Here is a 21,729-nt window from a genome sequence, read left to right on the forward strand (position 1 = left end):
TAAGAATCAAAACAGCAAAGAACTTATTAAATATATTCTTGGTCATAACGATTGGTCATTAAGCAGAGTAAGAAATCATCAACATGTTTATATGTTCAGTCCAGTGTTTAATGATTTAATCATGCAGTTTGCATGATGCTAATCCCTGGATAAAAGCATCTATCTACCTAGCTTCTCAGCTCTAGTGTAAAAAATAAAGAAGCCAATGTCAGACACCAAAGGTTGACAAAAAACAAAGAACAGTTCCTCACCAGTCTCTCCACCTCCTGCTCTCGCAGTCGCTCGTCTCGTTGTCTCTGGTGATAATCTTGGAGCTCCTCCTTGCCACTTAGGGAACTGATGCTACCCTTTCTCTCTCGGAAGCCACCCTGTGAGCCCAGGCCGGCCTTTCCAAACGACTGCCTCCTCTCTCCCAGACCAATCTCCGGAGCCGGCGAGGGCCCGGAGGACGCCAGCCTCTCAAGGTCCGAGCAGGAGCCGCTACTGGAGATCAGGCTGACCTTCTTAGCTTGCCGGGGGCTGGTGGTGGCACCTGAGGGCACGGTGACGTCTGGAGGCGCTGGGGCACTTTTGGTGCCTGACCTGGTGGTCAGAGAGATTGACACCACCTCAGAGTGACCGTTCTGGTGGTTTGTTTCAGGGGAGGGCCGAGAAGGCCGGCTGTCTAGTGAACGGCGTGGCAGGGGGAGCACTAGAGGGGCGAGAGGAGTTAGCGGGGCATCGGCTGGGCGGTAAAGCCGAGGCAAAGAGCGGCTATGAGTGCTCAGTCCCGTCAGAGAACCAGCAGAGTACTTTCTCTGGCGGGGTGCAGGTTCTGGAGCACCATTTTGCCCTGCGTCCTGAGCCGGGTGTCTGCGGGCCAGCCGCGGGCTGGAAGGCATGCTGGCTGCTCCACTACCACTGCCCCCTGTTGGTGGGGGAAGGAAATCACCTACACTGGAGGTCTGACCGTTCCACATGGACAGTAGAGAGCCAGACGTTTGAGCACGACGATTGTCAGAGAGCAGGCTGTCCTGAGATTGGTTTCGGGTCATGGGTCGGGAGTATGGCAGGGATGGGTCCCGTTCACGGGACGGCTCTGAACGCCGGGGAGAAGGGGGCATGCTCCCGGACGAGTGGGTGGGCACTTTAACTGAGAGGGGAGGACGATCTGAGGTGTAAAGACGCCTTGCCTGCTCCTGATAGGACGGGATAGGGCTGGAGGTGGTCACAGGTGATAAAGCGTTGGGTGTGGTGGGCGGGGACTGGGTCATGCTGAAGTAAGAGGGGCTGCTGTCCACGCTGGTCCGGAGGCTGTTCTCCAAGGCCTGTTTTTTTCTCTGCAGAGTGTCCATCAACTCTCGCAGCTCGGAGACGGAGCGCATCCCTCTGGAGCTGGGCCCGCCCACATTGTGGCTAAAATCACTGCTGAACTTCAGATAGTCTGGAGAAAGAGAGGGGGAGGTAGGGGGCGTAATCAGAGTGGTAATCGAGTCACAGCGGTTCAATCCTTTATTATTTAATTATTAAATACATTTCAGTAAGTCTCAAATTTATGTTATTAAGTTACAATTTTGATGTTTTAAAAACACACTTAAGTCAATAGGAATGAAATACGAAGCTTCAGCTTCAGAAAGCCAAACAGTTGTTCTCAGTTTCCTGAAAGTTTATGATGAACAGCAGGTGTGGGTGACATGGCAGAAATATTATATCATTTAAAAGACAGTACATTATAATAAGCAGACTAAATGCACCAGTAGGCCAGCCTTTAAAAATGGCTATACAAATATTCATAGTTAATTGATTCTGATGAAATTTCCTGGCCTTTATCGGTCCAAAAGCTGTTTATAAATAATTATCCAAAAACTTAACCTGCCACACAGCACAGCCATGGCAATGCAGCCTGGTCAAACCCTCATGAGATCTTGGTTAAACCAGACTAACCCTATGCTCATCTTGCCAAGCAAGTTGTTCGAGATGCATTATTTATATGTATAAGAAAAGCCTGAAAAAGCCTGAAAAACCTTGAAAATTACAAAATTCCAAAATCAATGCAGCTGAATCAGTAATGAGTTGGCGCTGATGCATTTTTATATCTTGTTTACTTTTTAAGGGATATGCGACTCCTGCTTGTGTTCACTTTGGCAAGCATTTTAAAGAATGTGATATTGCATTCTTGCCAATCTGTCTGGCTAAAGCACTGCTTGAATTAATGGTTCCTAAGAAAGCACAGAGCCATGCTTATTAAGATGTACCTGAGGCTGGTCTATTCATAGAATAGTTTGGCATAAATCGTTCAAGGGTAAACAGCATAACCCTGCCTTTAAATGACCCAGTACCTAAATGCTTTTTTCCTCAGTTGTTTCATGGCTTCTAAAGAAAGATTAAATATAGAAACCGACTCAAAGCCCAGCTACAACTTATTTTTGGGATTTTTGAAAACCACACACAAACTACAAGCTATACTCTGCTCTAGCCCAATGGGTAACAACCCTATTTCTAAACTAGCTGCTTGTATAATCAAACAAAAAAATTAAAATGTATATTTTCTAAAAAAGGAAGTAAGTAATAATAATAATAACAATAATAATAATTGACTTGTTTAAAGTCATTCTAAACCTTAATAAAATGTCTGGTGTCTAGCACTAATAGTCTCTTTAAAATATTTCAGACTAAACATAAATTCCAATTCCCAATTTAGTCCGAAGGAAGCTTCACTCTCCAGTCCAGCTGGACGTGGCTAAGCCAAAAATGGACGGCAGAACTCTTCGGTCAAAACTTTTTTTTTGGCTTTGTGTTCGCAGTCCGTCTCCCTTGCAAACGCTCTGTCTGTTTCGCCTTTGCACCGTACGGTTGAGAGCAGCTTCAGTCTGCTGTGCGTCAAGACACAGTGCAAACAGATCAAAGCATATCTCTCAGCAGACGCCTGACACACGCACACTCGTACAACACGCATACCAGCGCAGACCATAAACTCTCCCAGGTCTCAGCCAAGGCCAGAGAAATCCATTTAACCTTAGGGGAAGAGTGTACGTGTGTGTGTGTGTGTGTGTGTGTGTGTGTGTGTGTGTGTGTGTGTGTGTGTGTGCACATGTACAGCATTTAAATCAGAGTTACATCTGTACCATGCAAACAGACAAGGAACTAGAGCAGAAACTGAGAGCTATCACAAGGGTCATTTAGGGAAAGGCATTTAAGAACATCCCTCTCTCCACACACACACACACACACACACACACATTCCTCCAGTAATCTGTCTCTTTATGCCACACATGGGCATATGAAAGATATGAACTGTCCCAAGAAGCAGGAAGCAGGCTTTCCTCTACTTTGGCTGCCTGAAACCTTTGAGTTGTTTAAAGGCATGTTATGCAGCGTTTTGACCCTAAATTAACAGCTGCTGCACTAGGTAACTCTGATGGAGCGTGAACCGCTTAACTCTGCATAACCATTATATTTGTGTAGAATCCTGTTATATTACTCTACTCTGGCCCAAATCCAATCTTTTACATCAGATGTGACCCATTTGTGTTATCTGTGTGGCAGTGCGAAGGGCAAAAAAAAAACCCACACTGAATCTGACATTTTTTAATTTCACGAGTGGTATTAAAATCCGATATTCATCCAATACGCGTCAACGAGACTCGGTCTGAACAGCAAGACAGGAATTCATGTGACTTTTATGTCAGTTCAACTCAATATTCTCTGAGGAGACGGGAAAATGGACCACAGCAGTGAGGGAGGTTCTCAATGGTGGCACAGTGCGGTAACATACCTTATAAATAGTTGGGGAGAGGTCTCTGTTCAAGTAGAATTAGAACAGCACAGCTTGTAACCGCTCTGTGTTACAATGTAATTTCAAAAAAAAAAAATGTCTGAACGCGGCCAGAGGAAGACATGGTTGCATTGACACCCATAAGGGACACGCTTCACACATGCATTTCTGGACAAGCTAAAAGACACAGAACCGTCATTGAATTGTACTGGATTTTACACTAATATAACTTGGATTATGCAAGTTATGGAGATCACTAGAGTGTTGCCCTGCCTACATAATGCGGTTTCTGCCGCACAGAGCCTGGAGATGAAAAGCTATTCCGCCTATTACAGGTATTTGTATTTAAAATACATGTAATGTATTTTATGGTAGTTTGATAAATTGCTCTGTGCAACTGTTAATTTTCTTTTCAGCAGTTTTATTCAACTTGCACCCTGCCATACAAAGACAGCACAAGGTCTCCCACAGCCTACTGCAGATTCAGGCTTTTCCATCTGCAGTCTCTGGGTCAGGAGCCACTCTGCGCATGCATTTCCACCATCTACCAAGAGAGAAAATGATCTACAGTACACTACAGTACTCCCCCGTAACTATCAATCACCACAGGGACTACAAACCACATCTGTACACAGACAGGGGAAGACATTCCACACGACTGGCTGGCTGCTTGCACACGAAATGTGTGTGTGTGTGTGTGTGTGTGTGTGTGTGTGTGTGTGTTGTGAGCAGAGACATCCGAACGAACAGACAGTAAAATGTGCTTAAAAGGGTTCTTGCACTTCAAAGGCAAAGAGGCTCCTATTGTGGGAGTCTGCTGTTTGACTGATAACACACACCTGTCCAAGATGAGGAGGGAAGGCCCAGTTACCTGAAACCGAACCCAATTCTCTCGCTTTCTCTCTCTGTCTCTCTCTCTCTCTCTCTCTCTCTCTCTCTCTCTCTCTCTCTCTCTCTCTCACACACACACACACACACACACGCACACGCACACGCACACGCACACGCACACGCACACGCACACGCACACGCACACGCACACGCACACACAACAGGGTTCATGAGGGCTGTGTATGATATGGGATATGAGTTCTATATGAGTCCATAGGGGATAAGTGGGGAAAGGGGGGGGGGGGGGGTCTTTTTCATTTGTGTGCCTTCTGTCTGGAAAAAGATAGAAAGATAGAATGGGAAGTGTGTAGTCTCAACCTTCAGACACCCCACAAACAGCCAGCCTGATGTTCACTGTAACACAGGGGCGGGTGGATTTTTGACCCACCACTGGCACAGCAACATCCTACCACTTTTTAATTGATTTCAGGCCACTTAGATTGGAATAAAATGTGAAAGGTGGGTGTTTAGTCAGTAAGAGACTGTACGCTGCATCTTGTTAACCCTGGTAATCTGGTAAATGTTTTTACTCTGGTGCCCAACTATTAAACTCCCCAGTGTTTCACAAAGCAGCGTGTTTCAATTAGCCAGATCATTTCAGCCCAAATATCAGGAGTGTCCAATGTGAATGTCAATCAGCTCTGTTCCTATTGGACAAGGATCAAGTTATTAAGCCCCCCTTGCAGCTACCTTACTAAGCTAGGATTTTAGGTTCTTCATATATTTTAGCCAGCAAGGAGCACAAGGAGCAGGTTTTCTGGGACATACTGTTATGATATTAAAGGCATAACATACAGAGGCATTATATAGTGCCAAACTGTAGTAAAATCCATGGTATTGCACACCAAAATAGCATTTAGAACACATTTACATACTGGCTTCTGAAGCATTTAGCATTTAATTATGTTACACTAGATTAACATTATATTCACAATTTTACCACTGTCAGCAGTGTCTGCTCTGCACAACACAACAATGAGCTTTTCACAGTACAGTATTACAGCTGCAGGTTTAAAAAAGTGAATTTCAGGGTATGTTGTCTGTAAAAGATCTTTTCTTGGTGTTGCTAACCCAGCTTGCCTTGTGGTATCAGAGTCATTATACCACTCTGAGAAAAATCCCTGGAAAACTCACTTATGAAATCAGGATCATAGAACATTCAGTTAATGTGGGTAATTCTCCTCTTGTATAGCTACCATCAGCTATGGAGTACCTCAAGTATCAGTATTAGGACTGATACTCTTCTGATTATATGCAGTATAATGAGAAAATCCAGCCAGCTTGAACAGTCACTAATGTAGCAGGTAAATATTTGCAAATACTTACAGACGAGATACACTACATGGACCTGCCTATTTGCCTCTAAAGTCCGGGGAGCCTTTCTACTAGATTTTGGAGCATTGCTGTGAAGGTCTGATTGCAATCAACAAAAACAGCGATTCTGGTCAGTATGTTGGATGATCACCACTCCACCTCATTGTCAACTCCCCAACTCTTCCCAAAGCACCATCCTTCATTCCAGAGAACACAGTTCCACTGCTCCACAGCTCAATGCTGGGGGGCTTTAGGCATGGTGCCGACAGTTTCAGATTCATGTTTTTCTGCTCCAGAGAGACAAGATGTGTGTGCATTTGCAAATCTGTCAGCTACATGACTGTTAGTTTTGGCCTTGTTGGGCAACAAAACCCTCCAATGGAGGTCTAGGAAAGAGAAGAAAAAAAATACCTGTGCTGTAGACCAGTGGAGACACGGGACTCTTCTGAGGCAGCATGCTCTTCATCCGGTTGGCCTCCTCTGGATGGTTGAAACGGAAGAAGTAGGATTTACCCAAACAGAGAGAATACCCTGTAGAAGAGAGAACACAAGAGAAAGAACGTTTACAGTCAAATAAACCTCAGAGGAGCAACATTTGAGACGTTTGCACCCATCTGAGTCCATCTGTTTGGTCAGTGTGTGTGTGCAAGCAGAGTTGCATTGGAGATGGCCATCAATTACGATCAAAACCCAGAGCATTAAACAAAACGTTGGGGTGGCGACCTCACCGTGACAGGGCCACAGCTGTCCAAACACCTCACAGCTTGTATGAGGAACAGGTTCAGCTAGAGGACCTTGCTAATTCTCAACATGGACATTCCTAAAACTAAACACATATATGGAGAAATGCTCTTCTCCACCAATCAATCACGCCCTCATGGTGGTTTATATTAGACTGAGTCCTTCTCCACTTTATGCTCAACATAAAGCTTGACTGATGTATCGTTTGGCAGGTAAAACTGGCCAGCCGCCACTCTGGAGCTTTTATCTACATTCCTGGAAATTCTGGTTCTGGTCATATATTTTAAACATATGTGATAGTTGACAACTTACACTCAAGCCAGTCAGTTATACACTCCCCTGCACCTGCAACAGACCAGCTGCCCACCCTCCAGCCACTGCCCTCTGCCTAAAGACAATGGACATAGACTCATGGACATAATTATCTGCCACCATTATTATGATCAACATTAACCCTCTTTATTCTAATTATTTTTACCATCACTACTATGATTATATTAGGATTAGATCAGCACACCTGAGCAGATGAACAGTCTCGGTGGTACAGTGATAATTCATAATTAGCTCTGAACAGAGGAAGATGATTCTCCTTGTGAGTCTTGGTTCCTCCCAAGGTTTCTTTTCCTCGTTACTGTCATCTTCGGCTTGCTCACCAGGGGGTTTTATGTTTATGTTTTGTTCTTCTCTTGTCCTCTAACTAATTTCTGTAAAGCTACTTTGTGATAATGTAAGTTGTAAAAAGCTCTATAAAAATACATTCGATTTGATAAGTAATTTTTATAGTGTCGCTGGAGGTGGGCACCAAAACAATATTTTATTGTATTGTTATAAATGTCGCTATTTTATTCTGAGCATATTGCGGATAAAACTGGCCAAATGCACTTCTCATTACAAAGAGTGTAATTAGTCCTGTTTCATTGAATGTAGTGCAGCAAATTTGGAAGAAAATCCATTGTAGGGAGTATAGGACAGTATTTTAATAGCAGTTTTTTAAAAAATCTAAATAATTGCAATAAATATTGTGTATCATAGCAATGTCTTTAAATATTATGCTATAATAATTTGACCATACTGCCCACGCCCATGTGACGCATATCAACCTTTTTTCTATTCTTTTTTATTATTCGTTATTATTATTCTTGAAGGACAGTGATATTATATTTATGTGATATGCGAACTGTGGCACAGCTGTGATTCTTTCTTGAGCAATTATCTGTCAAAACCAATGTGATTATCCGTTAAAATAAGTATCGCTAAATCAACACAAAAAATGGTCAGGCCCAATTACTGTTTCCCTGTCCTTATTACAGAGAGTCAATTCATGGCATGCAAAAGGGGTCAGAAAGGTTTCAAATTTGTAAGTAAAAACCAGACAGTAACATTTTAGTGCTGTAAACACCTACCTCCATGTTCTCTTAGGGAAAAGCTAAACAAATTTTTCCACTGATTTGAAATCAGAGAGCGTTGAGTGGCCAAAAAAAAAAAATACTGCACCAGAAAGTGGAATAACAGTTCATGGAAAATATGTGGGACCTCTCCCCCCCTCCCCACCAAACCCCAAACCTCTGGCTGGACGATTCTGAGCTGCTTGCAAATGGAGAAGCAGCTCAATTCTGAAGAGTATAACGTAAGGAGCAAGGCCTCAGGGAAAAGCACTTTATTGTACAGGAGATGTGACCATGAATCGGGAAGAACAGTATGCCAAGTTTAGTGAGTTTATAAAACATTACATCATACAAGAAAGTCTGCAGGCATTATGTCATAGGTGTGCGGAGCAAGAGAGAAACTTCCTCTCCAGCTGTGTAAAAATATTCTGTCTTCTTGTCTAGCACGGTTCCCTCTTGTTGGACAAATGAACACGCTTAGCCTACTGTCCTCCAGCCCAGATTCCACATCTGCACAATACAGCCAAAATACCATTATAATGCAACACCAATCAGCCATAACATACTAACCACCTGCCTAATACTGTGTAGGTCCCCCCTCATCAATGAGCCATGGACTCCCCAAGCACCCCTGGCACCAAAATGTTAGCAGCAGCAATAGCATGTCCTTTAGACTGCGAGGTCGGGCATCACAATGAGAATGGCAAGACCACAAATACCTACCACAGTACCTACCATCTTTTGCATACCAGAAGAAAAAAAAAAAATCACAAGACCAGCCTGACGTTTCAGAGACCGAGTAGACCCAGTAGTCTAAAGGTGCACCGAACCAAACCTAAAGTGTATTTGTCAATGTGTCCTCCGCATTTGACCCATCTGTGATAGTGAACACACACACACTACTGAACTAGGGGCAGTGAGCACACGCACACCCAGAGCGGTGGGCAGCCAACTCCAGCGCCCGGAGAGCAGAGAGAGTGAAGGGCCTTGCTCAAGGGCCCAACAGTGGCAGAGTGGCAGTTTGCAGAGCCCGAGTATCGAACCCACAACCCTGACATCAATAGCCCAGAGCTCTAACCGCTGAGCCCCCACTGCCCCTAGCAATCCCATCTTGGTCCTTGTTAAAGTGTCTTAGATTCTTTAGCTTGGCAGTTTTCCTGCTTTTAGAACTGACAGTTCACTTGCTGACCAATGCATCCCAACCCCTGACAGTTGCCATTTAATCAATGTTATATTAATGTTATGGCTGATCGGTGTATTGTGATTACAACATTAAAAAAGTACAGACTTGCATTTTTTTCCATTCATTAAAACAATCAGTAAAGCACTCATCAACAGCTGTGATTGGGGTGGGAGTGATACCAGATACCAGCGATCCATGGCAATAAAAAAAAGAAAAGAAAAAACCCACTTAGACCACCCTGAGGCCAGAAGCATACAACACAGGTACAAAGGCAAATGCCAATGCCTAGTAATGCACGGCCCTGTTGTACAAAACTGGTCCACCCTGCCAGCTGACTGGAAAAATGCATGTTACGGGTGCAAGACAATTTGGCTGTCTGTCACTGTAGAGCTCCTTATGGCAGCGCTCAGAATGCAGCTCACGCTTGAAGTCCGCTTCACATTTTCGAACACAGCTATGAGCAAAACCCAGTCTACGTGGCCTGAAGCGTATGTGTTCGTATTCTTGTGCGACGTATGTTTCGGGCCTTTGTGACTCACTTACAATACTGCAAACTATGGACACTATAACTGTCCATAGTTTCAATACTTCAATTTTAGTAGTAGATACTAGCCTCTTAAGAAACTACAGGTCTGCTTATTATACCACATAGCTCAAGATGTTTTGTAGGCTACTTGAACCCTTCTTGTCCATCTCAGCACAGGCTTTAGTTAGTTCACGCATTTGCATTTGAAAAGCTGGTCTGCATTTCAATGCCCTCAGTGAAAAAGATGATGGCCTTACATGCCATTAACATGCCAAAGCCCTGACTTTTGGCCTCCTAAATCTTTCAGAAGCATTCCTCTGTTAGGTACACTGGTAGACTACTTCTCCCCATTCTGTCAGAGCCTTGTTTGTTGGGAAAAAAGTGCAAAAAAGGACAAAAGCAGCCTGAACAGCAGGTCATAAAAGATTTCACAACAAAACAGATGGAGACAAAATGCCTGATGAGTGCTTCATACTGCGAGACGTTTCATCATCACAAAAATCCCCACAGTCTGTCTAAACAGTGATCTGAGAGATAGCACTGTCAGATAAACATGGTTTGGTTCGGTCACCAGAAAGGTGTGTTTAGTCTACACAGCTGGGATCCAGTGCCTAAAAACCTAAATAAATAGAGACAATGAATGTCTTACATTGTATGTAAGTGTTGAGCTTTGTGAACAAACTTTTGTCTAAATGTCACCTACCAAAACCCAGCTGTGTTAAAAAACAACAAAAAACTCTGGGTGAGTGTGATTATACCTTTTGGAAGGGGGTCATATGCACTGGCTGTCTACTGCGATTATTCTCTTACATTTCCTTCTGCACTACGAGTAAATCCACACACTCATAAACTCAATCACTCCCAGTCTCTGCCTGGGATTAAAAAGACAGTGTCTTTGATCTGATAATTAAACTTGCATGCGACTTTATAGACCAGCCATTTATAGTCGCCGAATTACCCAAGAACGTCAAGCAGTCAATTTTCCGCTCCTGTGACGGAGCTGTTATATTAAGACTTTACTCACTTCCAGAAGACTTACTGAGTAAATCATTAAGTCACTCGACTCCACCTCCACTTCACAGATCGGATAAATCAGAAAGTTTCATTAAGAGAGAAAGAGACTTGAACTTTAAGAGTATGACACTTCTACCCACTAAGAGAGTCTACATTCATGTTTACATTCATACATTTCCTTGGGCGCTTATGTTCTCTGAGCTTACCTGAGAACACCAGAGAGCTAGGGCTGTTTGGGCTGAGTGGTTTTTAGTCACTTATTTTAAATGTTGATATTTTGCTACTATTGTAGTCATAGGTGTCTGGCTCTAGGCAGGTTTTACACATGCGCCATATTTCTTCCACTTCTTAATGATGGATTTAACTGAACTCCAAGGGATGCTCAGTGAATTTCTCCTGACCTACACACTTCAAGAACCTTTTCTCAGAGCTGTGTGGAGCTTTCTTTGGTCTTCATGGTGTTATCATAGCCAGGAATACTGAATAACCAGTCAGTGGATCTTCCAGACATGTCCAGTCTTCATACTACAATCTCTAGAGACACTCAGGTGATCTCCAACCATAAGACTACAAGCACCAATTGCCTGGACCTGTAGAATTAGGTCAGTCACTTTATATATATATATGTTAAATCAGTCACATTAGGTCAGTCACATATATATATATATGTTAAATAATGAATTTACTTATCATGATTTCATTTATAGAAGCAATACAAGGGGGAAACTTCTAATCCTTTGCATAAATTCACCCTGATGACTGTTAGTTTTATTAAACTATCTATATTAATATAAATCATAAATCACATTTATACATCTATTACTTGATCTGCATGCTTGTGGTTGTAATAAAGCACCATTTTAAAGCAAGTAACTTGCAGTAAAAGCTACACTAGAGTACAGCCTCCACACGGTGGGGTTAGTTGCAGTTTTTTTTTTTTATCAACTATATGACAATGACAATAGATTAATAGATAGACAAGAGAAAACGACATTTACACACCGGGCTTGTTATCGAATGTTACAAATAAACCTGCCTATAGGGCTTGCACACCTTTCATTTACCCCTGGCTGGTTCTAAAAACAAAGTTTACACTTTCATCTGCAGTGAAGAAGTGTATACTGCTTGAATATAAATATTAATAAATAATAAATATTAATTTTCATATACACATAACACTTATTTCAATAAAAAAGCCCTACTCTCCCCTACTGTTAAATGCTTAGCCATGGCAGATCTATACAAAACCAATGTAAGCCTATCAGATCTAAACGGTTCTTGGCTTGGACGCTCTAGGAAAACTCTTTAATGGACACAGAACCTTCATCTTATGCCGAGGACCTTTGTTCCTTAATTCTGAGGCATTTCTCTTTATTACTATTAAACTAGATGTAGTTGCTGGGCATCACTTGATTGAAAGATTAGAGGGTTACAAATGAAATTCAGTCTAGGACATACTAATCTCGTTGATTTCTAAATAATAAATCATTTAAAACATCCCATCCCATTCGAACTTGTGAATCGGCTCAGGCGAACAGCTGAAAACAATCTGTTCGGAAGAACCGACTCGCTGACGAGTCGGACACCGCTAACACCTTTAGCATCGATTAAAGCAAAGTGAGGTAGATAGAGCAACACCGGCGTCACACAGCCTGGCAAAAACTCTCCCACGTAAAAGTAAATTCAAGTACATTCTTCATTAAACAACTTTTAAACCTTAAGAACCGCTTACGGAAGTAGAAACAGCATTAAAACCTGAATTTTATAATTAATTAATAATAATAATAATAATAATAATTATTATTATTTAAAGCAGGCCACGTGACGGACAGCTACAGCTACATCAGTCACCGCTGTAGGTGTGAGAGGGTTTGGTGAAAACGGACTAGCGAAAAGGACTAACCTTCCACAGTGTGCCATCCAGAGAGCTCCACACAACACCAACTGTCTCCTGGGTTAGAAAGCAGGAGAAAGTGAACGGCGTGTCCTCCGTTTCCCTGCTCTCCTCGGAGATGAATGAAGTGCTGCCCTCAGCAAGCTAAACTTATTAGGATAGACCATAAACTCGCCAACAAACCATTTGTATAAGCACTGGGAGGGTCAGCACTGCCGCCACAGTGTAGCAATAGTCGACTGCCAGGAGTTCAGCAGAATGACTGGAGTTGGAGGAGTGTAAAGGGCAGGCTTAATCCCCGCCCTCCTTTCCCCCCTTTCCCCCCTTTCCCCTTTGTCTAGCTCCCTTTAGGAAAGATGGAGAAAATACCTAAAGGTGACCAGTTAAAGGGGAATTCCATTGGTTTTTATCCCAAATCTGGAAGTCAGATGTTGACAAAGAAATTCAAGAGAAACTTGTGAAAGATTCAACTTAGATTTTACCCAATCAAGTTAGAAATGATTAAAGCCCAGTATGGAAGGAAATGTTCTCAGATCTCATTTTCACAATTACCTTAAATCATGTCACATGTTACTCCCATTGAGAACATACACGTACAGACATCCATTGCTGGTAGTTTTGAGAAACTATGGCCTAAAATACGGGTGCAGAGATATGTGGAGGGTGTTTTGGGGCAAAATAGCACCAAACGAAAGACATTAAAAAACATTAAACAACCACACTGACCATTGTCGACAGGCACAGATGGAATTTGGCTTCCACATTTAGCCCATCCATACAGTGAACACACATGCCCGGAGCGGTGGGCAGCCATTGCTGCGGCCGGGGAGCCGAGAGGGTGAAGGACCTTGCCCAACAGTGGCAGCTTGCCGAGTCCGGGTATCATCTAAAAGCCATCTAATAGCCCGGGGCTCTAACCGCTAAGCCACCACTGCCCCACCAAAGACCCTCGTACAGGTCCACTCACTGATAGGAATTAGTTATATTAGTTATATTAGTTATATTATATATTAGTAATGGTTATATTTTTAAACAGTGACTAGAGCTGGGCAATATGACAACCTTTTATCGTATCATGATAAATGTTGTTACTGTGATATCAATAGGATTTTCTAAGCACATAGAGGATACTGTTGGTGCTTAATAAACACGGATCAGCTGCAGGTTTCCTTACAAACAGTGTAATGAGACTGGTTTAATTAGATGAAGAGCAGCAGATGTTGAATAAAAAACACTCTATTCAGGGAGAGTATCTAAATAGTAGTTTCTAAGTATATTAGTCTGTGATTATATATATCGTGAATAATATTGTGTATCGCAAAAGAAAATCTTTCCATATCGTGACATAGTATTTCTACCATATCGCCCAGCCCTACCAGTGACCATATTTTCCATGAACAATTCCATATTTGCATTTTGCAAATGAAAGAACCTCAGAAGGGCCAATCACCACTGTTTTAAACATTCATAGATCCAGAAATACTTATTTAATCCAGAAATCACATACTGTTTGCCTTGTCGATCCCTTAAAGTTGAAAATCAATGCCTATGATGGTATCAGAACAGATTTGGAAAGAGGCAGACATGAAGAAGAACTTTGCTCCTCATAGCAGGTTTGTTTTGTTCTCACAGGGTGTGTGTGTGTGTGTGTGTGGGGGGGGGGGGGGGGTGGCTGTTTCTCAATCTCTGCAGTGGTACCCTCCCAAGTGCACTTTGTGCCATCAATGCTGAACGCACTCAGAGTGCAAATGTAATTGAGAAATAATGTTTACTGGTGACCTGTGCACCTTCTCATGAGGAGGCCTGAGTCAGTGGAATGTCTGCAGAATTGACCTCATAACGCCAGTTTTTTCCCAATTGGTCAGCTAGGCCAAATTCTTAGCAGTTTAGTGCATAAAAGGGAAATGGAACAGTGACTGATGTTTAGCCCTAATCTAGGCCTCGATATGAAGTTCAAAGGAAATTTCATAATTAAAGTACTTGGAAAGTATTGGTTTAAGTGAATGTACTGGTTGGCCAATGGCTCCAAAGTAGTGGAGCAACTTTGCAAAAAATCTAATATTAACTTAGAACTAATATTAACTTAGAATGAACACAGTAAGTACAATAACAACTCGAGCAATCACCTCACTAAATACTAAATACAACTAAATACAGCAGCACTAAAATAAAAATTCTATAGAATGCAATAGAAGTGGAAATGTTATGCCAAAACTGTCTCTAACCCTAATCTCTAAATAAATTAACAAAAAATAGGATTTCTCATTTAGCATCATAAATGAAACCCAAATCTGGCCTGGGGCAAATCTGGCCTGGGGCAGGTCACTGCCTATAATTAGGAACTGTCAGTACTAGCAGTACTAAACATGGACTAAACACACTGTTTAAAGATCTGAAAATGAAAGTAATCAATGCCCACAAGGCAGGCGAGGTTTTTAGCTTGAGCTATCTACAGTGTGGAATGCTACCAAGAAATGGTAGGTCAGGGAAACTGTGGAGGTCAAGATAAGATCGGGAAGACCAAGAAAACTCATAGAGAGAACTGCATATGTTGATAAGACAGACAAATAAAAAACCCCATAAGACTGCCAGACCTTGCATAAGCGTTTAGCTAAGTAAAGAGAGGGCCGCACCATTCCACTGTGCAGTGTTGCTTGCACAAACGCAATCTTCACGAAGAGTCATGAGAAGGAAACCTTAACCATTGACGTATTCGTCAGAAAAGCCAGAAAAGCTCTGGAAACAAGGGCTGGAAGGAGTGAAAACAAGTTTCATGAAAAGGACACCTTGCCAACTGTGGATGTATCATGTTTTGGGGTTGTGTTGGGGGCGAAGGGAAGAATGAATTCCACAAAAGGGCAGCAAATCCTGGACGCCAATGTCAAACCATCTGTTTAAATGCTTACATTTTTCTACAACAAGGTAATGATCCAAAACATACCAGAACCACCATGGACTATCTAACGAGACTCAAACTGAAGATTATTGGAATGGCCCTCATTGTCCCCTGACCTAAATATCAGAATAATTGTGAAGATACCTTGAACAAGCTGTGTATGCAGGATAACCCAAGAATATCTCTGAACTAGAGACCTTCTGCAAAGTAGAGTGGAAAATAATTTCAACTACAAGAACATTTCATTTTCAGTAATTTATGTGGTAATTAAACTTTTATGACTGTGACATTAACACCACCTGCCCAATATTGAATTGGTCTCCCTTGTCCTTCCACAACAGATCTGAGCATTCAAGGCATGGACTCCACAAAACCTCTGAAGGGGCACTGTGGTACCTGGCACCAATAAGTTAGCAGCAGATCCTTCAAGTCCATGAGTTGGGGCCTCCATGGCTTGCATTAATTAGCTTTAAGTGCCCAAGACAAGTGGTGCCTTTCTTGAACCACTTTTGCTAGGTACTGACCACTGCATACTGGGAACACCCCACAAGACCAGCCTGATGTTTTAGAGATGCTCTGACCCAGTCGTCTAGCCATCATAATTCGCCCCCTGTCAAAGTGGCTTATGTGTGACCATTTTTACTGCTTTTAACACATTGCCATGGAGAACTGACTGTTCACTTGCTACCTAATATATCCAACCCTATCGATCCATGTAGGTTCTTACTGGACAATCATCACTTTTAGCTTAACTTATCCAGCATCCTTGAGAAAGCATGCATTGTTAATAAACCCTGGATCAGCAGAAGTAACAGCAGTGTCAGAACCACTAGACCATGCTTAAAATCTAATTCACATGACTTATCTAGTGCCGGGGGGTGGGGGATGGGGGGTGGTCATAGCCTGAAGACTGTTTCCATTTCACGCTCTCTGTTTGCACCTTTTATGCCAGCACGTGGTGTTCCAGTACTCTGAAGATGGGTGATGTGGTTTTGAGGTTAACCCCTCCATCCGCTCGTTCTTTCCATCTCTTACAACTTCCTCCCCCTTCTGAAACTCAGTCTCTCTTTGATTCGTCCCCTTTAGTCTTATAAAGCTTGGTTTCTCGCTCTCCCTCTCCAGTATCTCTGCAGGCACTGGAGAAAGCTAAACCTTAAGCCCCAGTCTTCCAGCACCACTTATTCAATTCTACTCAGCCCCCTACCCCCTCCCCCTACAGACACAAACACATGCAAAAATCTAAGAGCCAGTACAAAATGCTGTCAGTGTTTGCAGTTCACCACCAGAGAGTGCAAAGCCAAACAATGGTGGCAAATATTTGCCAGACGCACTTAATCACTTCACAGCAAGTAATCCAACACAATGAGCCCAGAGCCCGCAATGATTAAGTAGAGAAACTAAGAAAAGCTCAGTCTGAGGAAAGTGGAATGGAATGGGCAATAATAGTGAGGCCTCCTGCTCAGCTTCGGTGCCTGTGGAAGGTCTGAGTCACGGCATTATGGACAGACGGAGCAGCCAGCCGCTCCAAAACCACTCCAATTAAGATCGCTGTGACGTCCAGAGCCAGCTTGCTGCTGGAAAAAGACACATCAGTCACTTTTCCAACACACAGCACGCTTCACTGCCAGGGTCACAAACTCCTCCCCCATTTTACGCCCGTTTAGATAGACAGTAGGACTGTGCTGTCTTAAAATCGGCTGATTATCTTCGACTGACAACTGATCGAGTAATCAGAGCTTATCAAAGCACTACACAGGGTTCTGCAAGGATTCTGTATAGATCCATGGTAGCTTATAGAATCACTTCAATGAATAAAAAGTTGTTTATTGTTTGGTTAAACAGTTCTTCATAAAGAAGAAAAAGCTCTTGTGCATGGTCCATTACAGAACCGTTCTACATAAAGTGGTTCCATATATAATGCTAAAAGGTACCACCAAGAACCCTTTTTGCTAAGCGTACTAATCAAAGAAAAACAAGGTTATTTATTGCCAACTAATTGATGTTGATTCATCAAGAAATATATTTTAAACAATGTTTTAATCAATCATCATCAATAATCAATATTATAAATAATATTGTAACTATATTGTAAACTGCAGAGTAGTCCTAATGCATACAAAATGCACGATCAGTTGGGATAATCCTCAAGAAGAGCTCCAAAGAAACAACTGTGTTGCACATTTCAGCCACCAGGGGGCGACAACAACATTTCTGGAAGGCTTGCCATCAAGGTCCTCTGAGGTGTTACATTTTTTTCTTAAATAAAAAAAACAAAAAAACAATTAGGCTAACAAGCGGCTCGATGCGGGTCATAAACAGTAAAACAATGGCCCCTGTGTAAACGCTGAGGTACCTTGCGTCAGCTGGGTGGGTTTGGTGACAGGAACTCCATCAAGCGAACAAAGGTGACCGCAGGGGTCAAGAGTGATGACCCCTCCTCTGTTTTCAATAATGCAGTGCTCCATCTCAATGCCAGGCCCTTCAATGCTGATGTCTTGAGGCACGGGTGCGTCATCGCGGCCAATGCGTGTTATTCCTACAACACAAGAAAGACAAGAGGGAACAGAACTGAGGCAGTGATTATACTCAAAACGCTGACTGGCTATTAACAGTTCTTTGGATGCCAGTTTTTACTGTCTACCTTGAAATCACCTTTCCATCTGTGTGATCTACACATGCTGTGCCTGTTAGCTCAGCTGACAGAGATGCAAATGAAAGCCATCTAGCTGTGTGGTTTGCTCTCTGCCTGCTCTGTTTTGCAGCCCGAGGGCTTTTTAAATTTAATTGTGATGAAAATACAGACGTTTACAGAATTCCCCACTGGATGAAAGACGCTGTCCTCCACAGTTTAATAGCCGAGAACAAATACAGCCAGACAAATACTGGCAGTGAGACCGGCAGTCGTGTTCTGAGGAAACGGTCTGTGTGGAAATGGCGCTCTGTGTGAAAACTGTTTCAACATTTCCACTCTGGCCTGGCCATTACGGTCTCTTACACTACAGATGTGACACAGATCCCCTCCTAGGCCTCTCTTCAGAACACCATGTCCTACAGTAACTACTCAGAGAAGACCATGTGTTGGTTTTGTTGATCACAGCTGTTAATATAATGGTACTTTCAATTAATTGCAGATTTAATAGGCGCCGATCTGCCCTCAAAATCCTTGCTTCCAGTCAAAATCCTCATAAATCGGTCTACTTGGTTTTCATCTTGGCAAAACCCAAAGCTAGCTATTTCCAGTCGAGACCTATCTACATAGGTAGTAACACACACGAGTAACACCTTTATCAACAAGTGAATTGGCTATTTGCTTTACTTAAGGGAGGAACATCCTGCAATATGAAATGCTATACTGAGTGCTGTGACCTACGCCATTCATATATATATATGCATCCTCCTTGCGGAGGCAGTGGTGGCTGGAGGCCCTTCTTTGCTTCCCAGGCAGGTGCCGCCACAATGGCTGCCCACTGCTCCAGGCACTCACTGTGCTCATGTGCTCACTGTCACTGTGTGTGTTTGATCCCTAAATATGGTTGTCTTGTCTTGTCTCGTCTCCTCTGATAATGTCTCCGGCGCGTCACAGAATCAGGAATACATGGCTTTGTTTTTTTTACTTGCTCTACCGGGAGGAGGAGAGGTCGACTCCTTGTCCTTTCTCTACTCTGATAGGACTCTCTCTCTCTCTCTCTCTCTCTCTGTGATTGCATTCCAGTGTGTCCCAGGACGATGGTGATAGCGAGACCGGAGAGGTGAACAGAGCAATGTTCTGTTTCAGTACTGTACTTTTGAACATTCCTTTGTCAACTTTAAACTATTTTGACTGCTTTTCCATTAGCATTTTAAGTTTGTACGAAAATTGTTTGGCCCAAGTGAACATTATTGCAGACATTAGGATCAGAAACTGCCCAGAAATCACTGAGATCTTGAGTTGGCAAAGCTGTCTGTGTGCCAGTGCAAAAAATATTAAAAACCTCACGTTTCTTTCTAAGATGTTTCCAAATGTTGACCCGACCTGCAGCCGATGTGGACAAGAGTCAGCTTCCCTGGCAAATGTGTTGTGGAAATGTCCTTACATTACAAGTTATTGGTCTGCCGTATATCAGTCCCTGTCAGACATTTTGGACAAAGCCCATTGACCCAGACACCAGCTGCAGCTCTGTTAGGAACAAAGATCACTAACCCAACATTGTCAAATAAAAGGAACCACTCTTAAAGTATTCCATTAACTTTCAACTGAACCTGTCATGAAGCAAACTGAGTATGTAGGTATGGTGTGAAGATGACTATAGTGTCTTTATGTGTGAGGGTGTTATATATTTATTTGTTTATTTACTGGAAGTGTGCATTTACTGTTTTTTTCCCTCTATAACCGTCTTCCATGATAAGGGGAATGTTGTATCCTTGGAAAAATACAATTGTACTAATGACACATTTTATTTGTACTGTTTGTTTGTTTTTGTGTTAAAAAACCCCAACAGAACAATTTTTTAAACGTAATTCCAAACTAGGTGGAAAACTACACCACTTATATATACACATTGTCTTATGTTTTTAAACAACTGATTACTTTAGCTTCTCAAAAGATTGTTTGTATTTTTGCATTAGGAGTGTTTGTTCTGCTAACTAATCAGCTCACAGGAGCTAGCCCAGATTATGGCAATTATTTCTACTAAATAGAAGTATACCACTAAGGTATACTGTCATAAACTGCATAACCACCACCAAATTATTGCTATTAAAAATAACATAAAATACAATATAGTGACATTTAAACAAAAGTTTAGTTAATTACCACAATATTACCCTTTTGTATCATCACATGCTACACACTACTGATTGGGGAGGTTTGTGATAGGTGATGGCATCTTAAAAATGTGACTGAAACTTTGGAGAGTGTGTTCTTGGTATGCGGAGATTGTAACGCCGGGACAAGACCTGGCAATCACGTGAAATTAAATCCATGTGAAGCCTCCTCATCTTCTCTAAAAGACAAAGCCAGAATGAACTCCACCCTGTTCTATGCTATGGGAAAATCAGCATCAGAAATGTGACCCCCCCCACCTTCACCTTCCTTCCTTTTAGATAACCTTAGCACTGTATTCATCCTCTGTAGCCCTCAGGCACCGAGTCAGCACTAACAATAGCAGTCACATGCATCCTATGTCCCACGGAGACAATCACTTTCAGCAGACAGAGCAACAAAGATAGGCTACCTTATTAATAGTCCAATAACCAACAGACAGTCTTTATGTGGATTATGAGTGTGAGAAATAATAACTTACCCTCCTTCAGAGGTAGGACAGTGATGGCCACACTAAGTCTACCACTGCCCAGACTGACCAGATGGGGTGTGGCTGTCTGTACCTTCAGTCCTTTCCCAGTGTCAATCAGATCCAAGGGTGGGCTCTGCACCTTAGATGAGAGAAATATTCACACATTTTTTCCTAATATAGACAAGACATCATTTAGACAAGACATATTTGATTTCATTCCTTACTTTTGCACTGGAGCTACAAATCATTGTAGCTAACAAGTATCAGAAAGCATAACAACCCCTAGTTAGCACTGTGCATCTTCACTTCTGCCACTGCCTGATATGTTTACATTGTCACTGTCCAATGAAAAACATTAATTTTATTGAAATACCAGCAAAATTTGGCAGCAAACATCACACTGCAGAATAATGATCTTAAACAGACCTCACACTAGACTACCTCAAAAGGCAGAAGCTGAAGATTTTACCATGGCCCCCAACCTAAACATGATCAAATATCTGTGGATAGACCTTAAAGAGCAGGGCATGCCAGACGGCCCAGGATTCTCACATGACAAGAAGCCTTTTGCAAGGGAAAATGGGAGTAAATCCTCCAAACAAAGTCTTTACAAGCTTCAGACCCTTTTTCTTTTTCTTTTTTTAACTACCCTTAATTAAAATATTAAAGAAATGTGTCATATTTAAGATATATGGATGACAGATCATATTTTACTTGTTTAGTTATTCACCATAACAAACTTTTGCATGTCACTGTATTTAAGATGTTTCTCAGAAAATCTCAGACAACTGCAAAGCGATAACACAGAGCCTGGGGAACACAGGGCTGTTTCCAAGACTGCTTCAAAAAGCAAATAAA

General features: G+C 42.3%; 1 protein-coding gene across 8 annotated transcripts in view; it reads right to left on the reverse strand.

Annotated features, from left to right (window-relative positions):
- The window catches only part of phldb2b (pleckstrin homology-like domain, family B, member 2b), a 70,231-nt gene that overhangs the window by 36,374 nt on the left and 12,128 nt on the right, over positions 1–21,729 (reverse strand). For 5 of the 8 annotated variants that reach the window (XM_072689994.1, XM_072689947.1, XM_072689975.1 and 2 more), the window contains exons 3-6: positions 20,881–21,010; positions 17,952–18,134; positions 6,371–6,490; positions 252–1,423 (exon numbers count right to left, since the gene is read on the reverse strand). In XM_072689994.1, the coding sequence (XP_072546095.1) occupies positions 252–1,423; positions 6,371–6,490; positions 17,952–18,134; positions 20,881–21,010 (1,605 nt within the window). Of the gene's footprint in view, positions 1–251; positions 1,424–6,370; positions 6,491–12,711; positions 12,928–17,951; positions 18,135–20,880; positions 21,011–21,729 lie in introns of those variants that run through there. The other 3 variants (XM_072689966.1, XM_072689956.1, XM_072690002.1) reach the window with 2 other exon arrangements.

Source organism: Salminus brasiliensis, chromosome 1, assembly GCF_030463535.1.
Source record: "Salminus brasiliensis chromosome 1, fSalBra1.hap2, whole genome shotgun sequence".
In the NCBI taxonomy this organism is placed as follows: domain Eukaryota; kingdom Metazoa; phylum Chordata; class Actinopteri; order Characiformes; family Bryconidae; genus Salminus; species Salminus brasiliensis.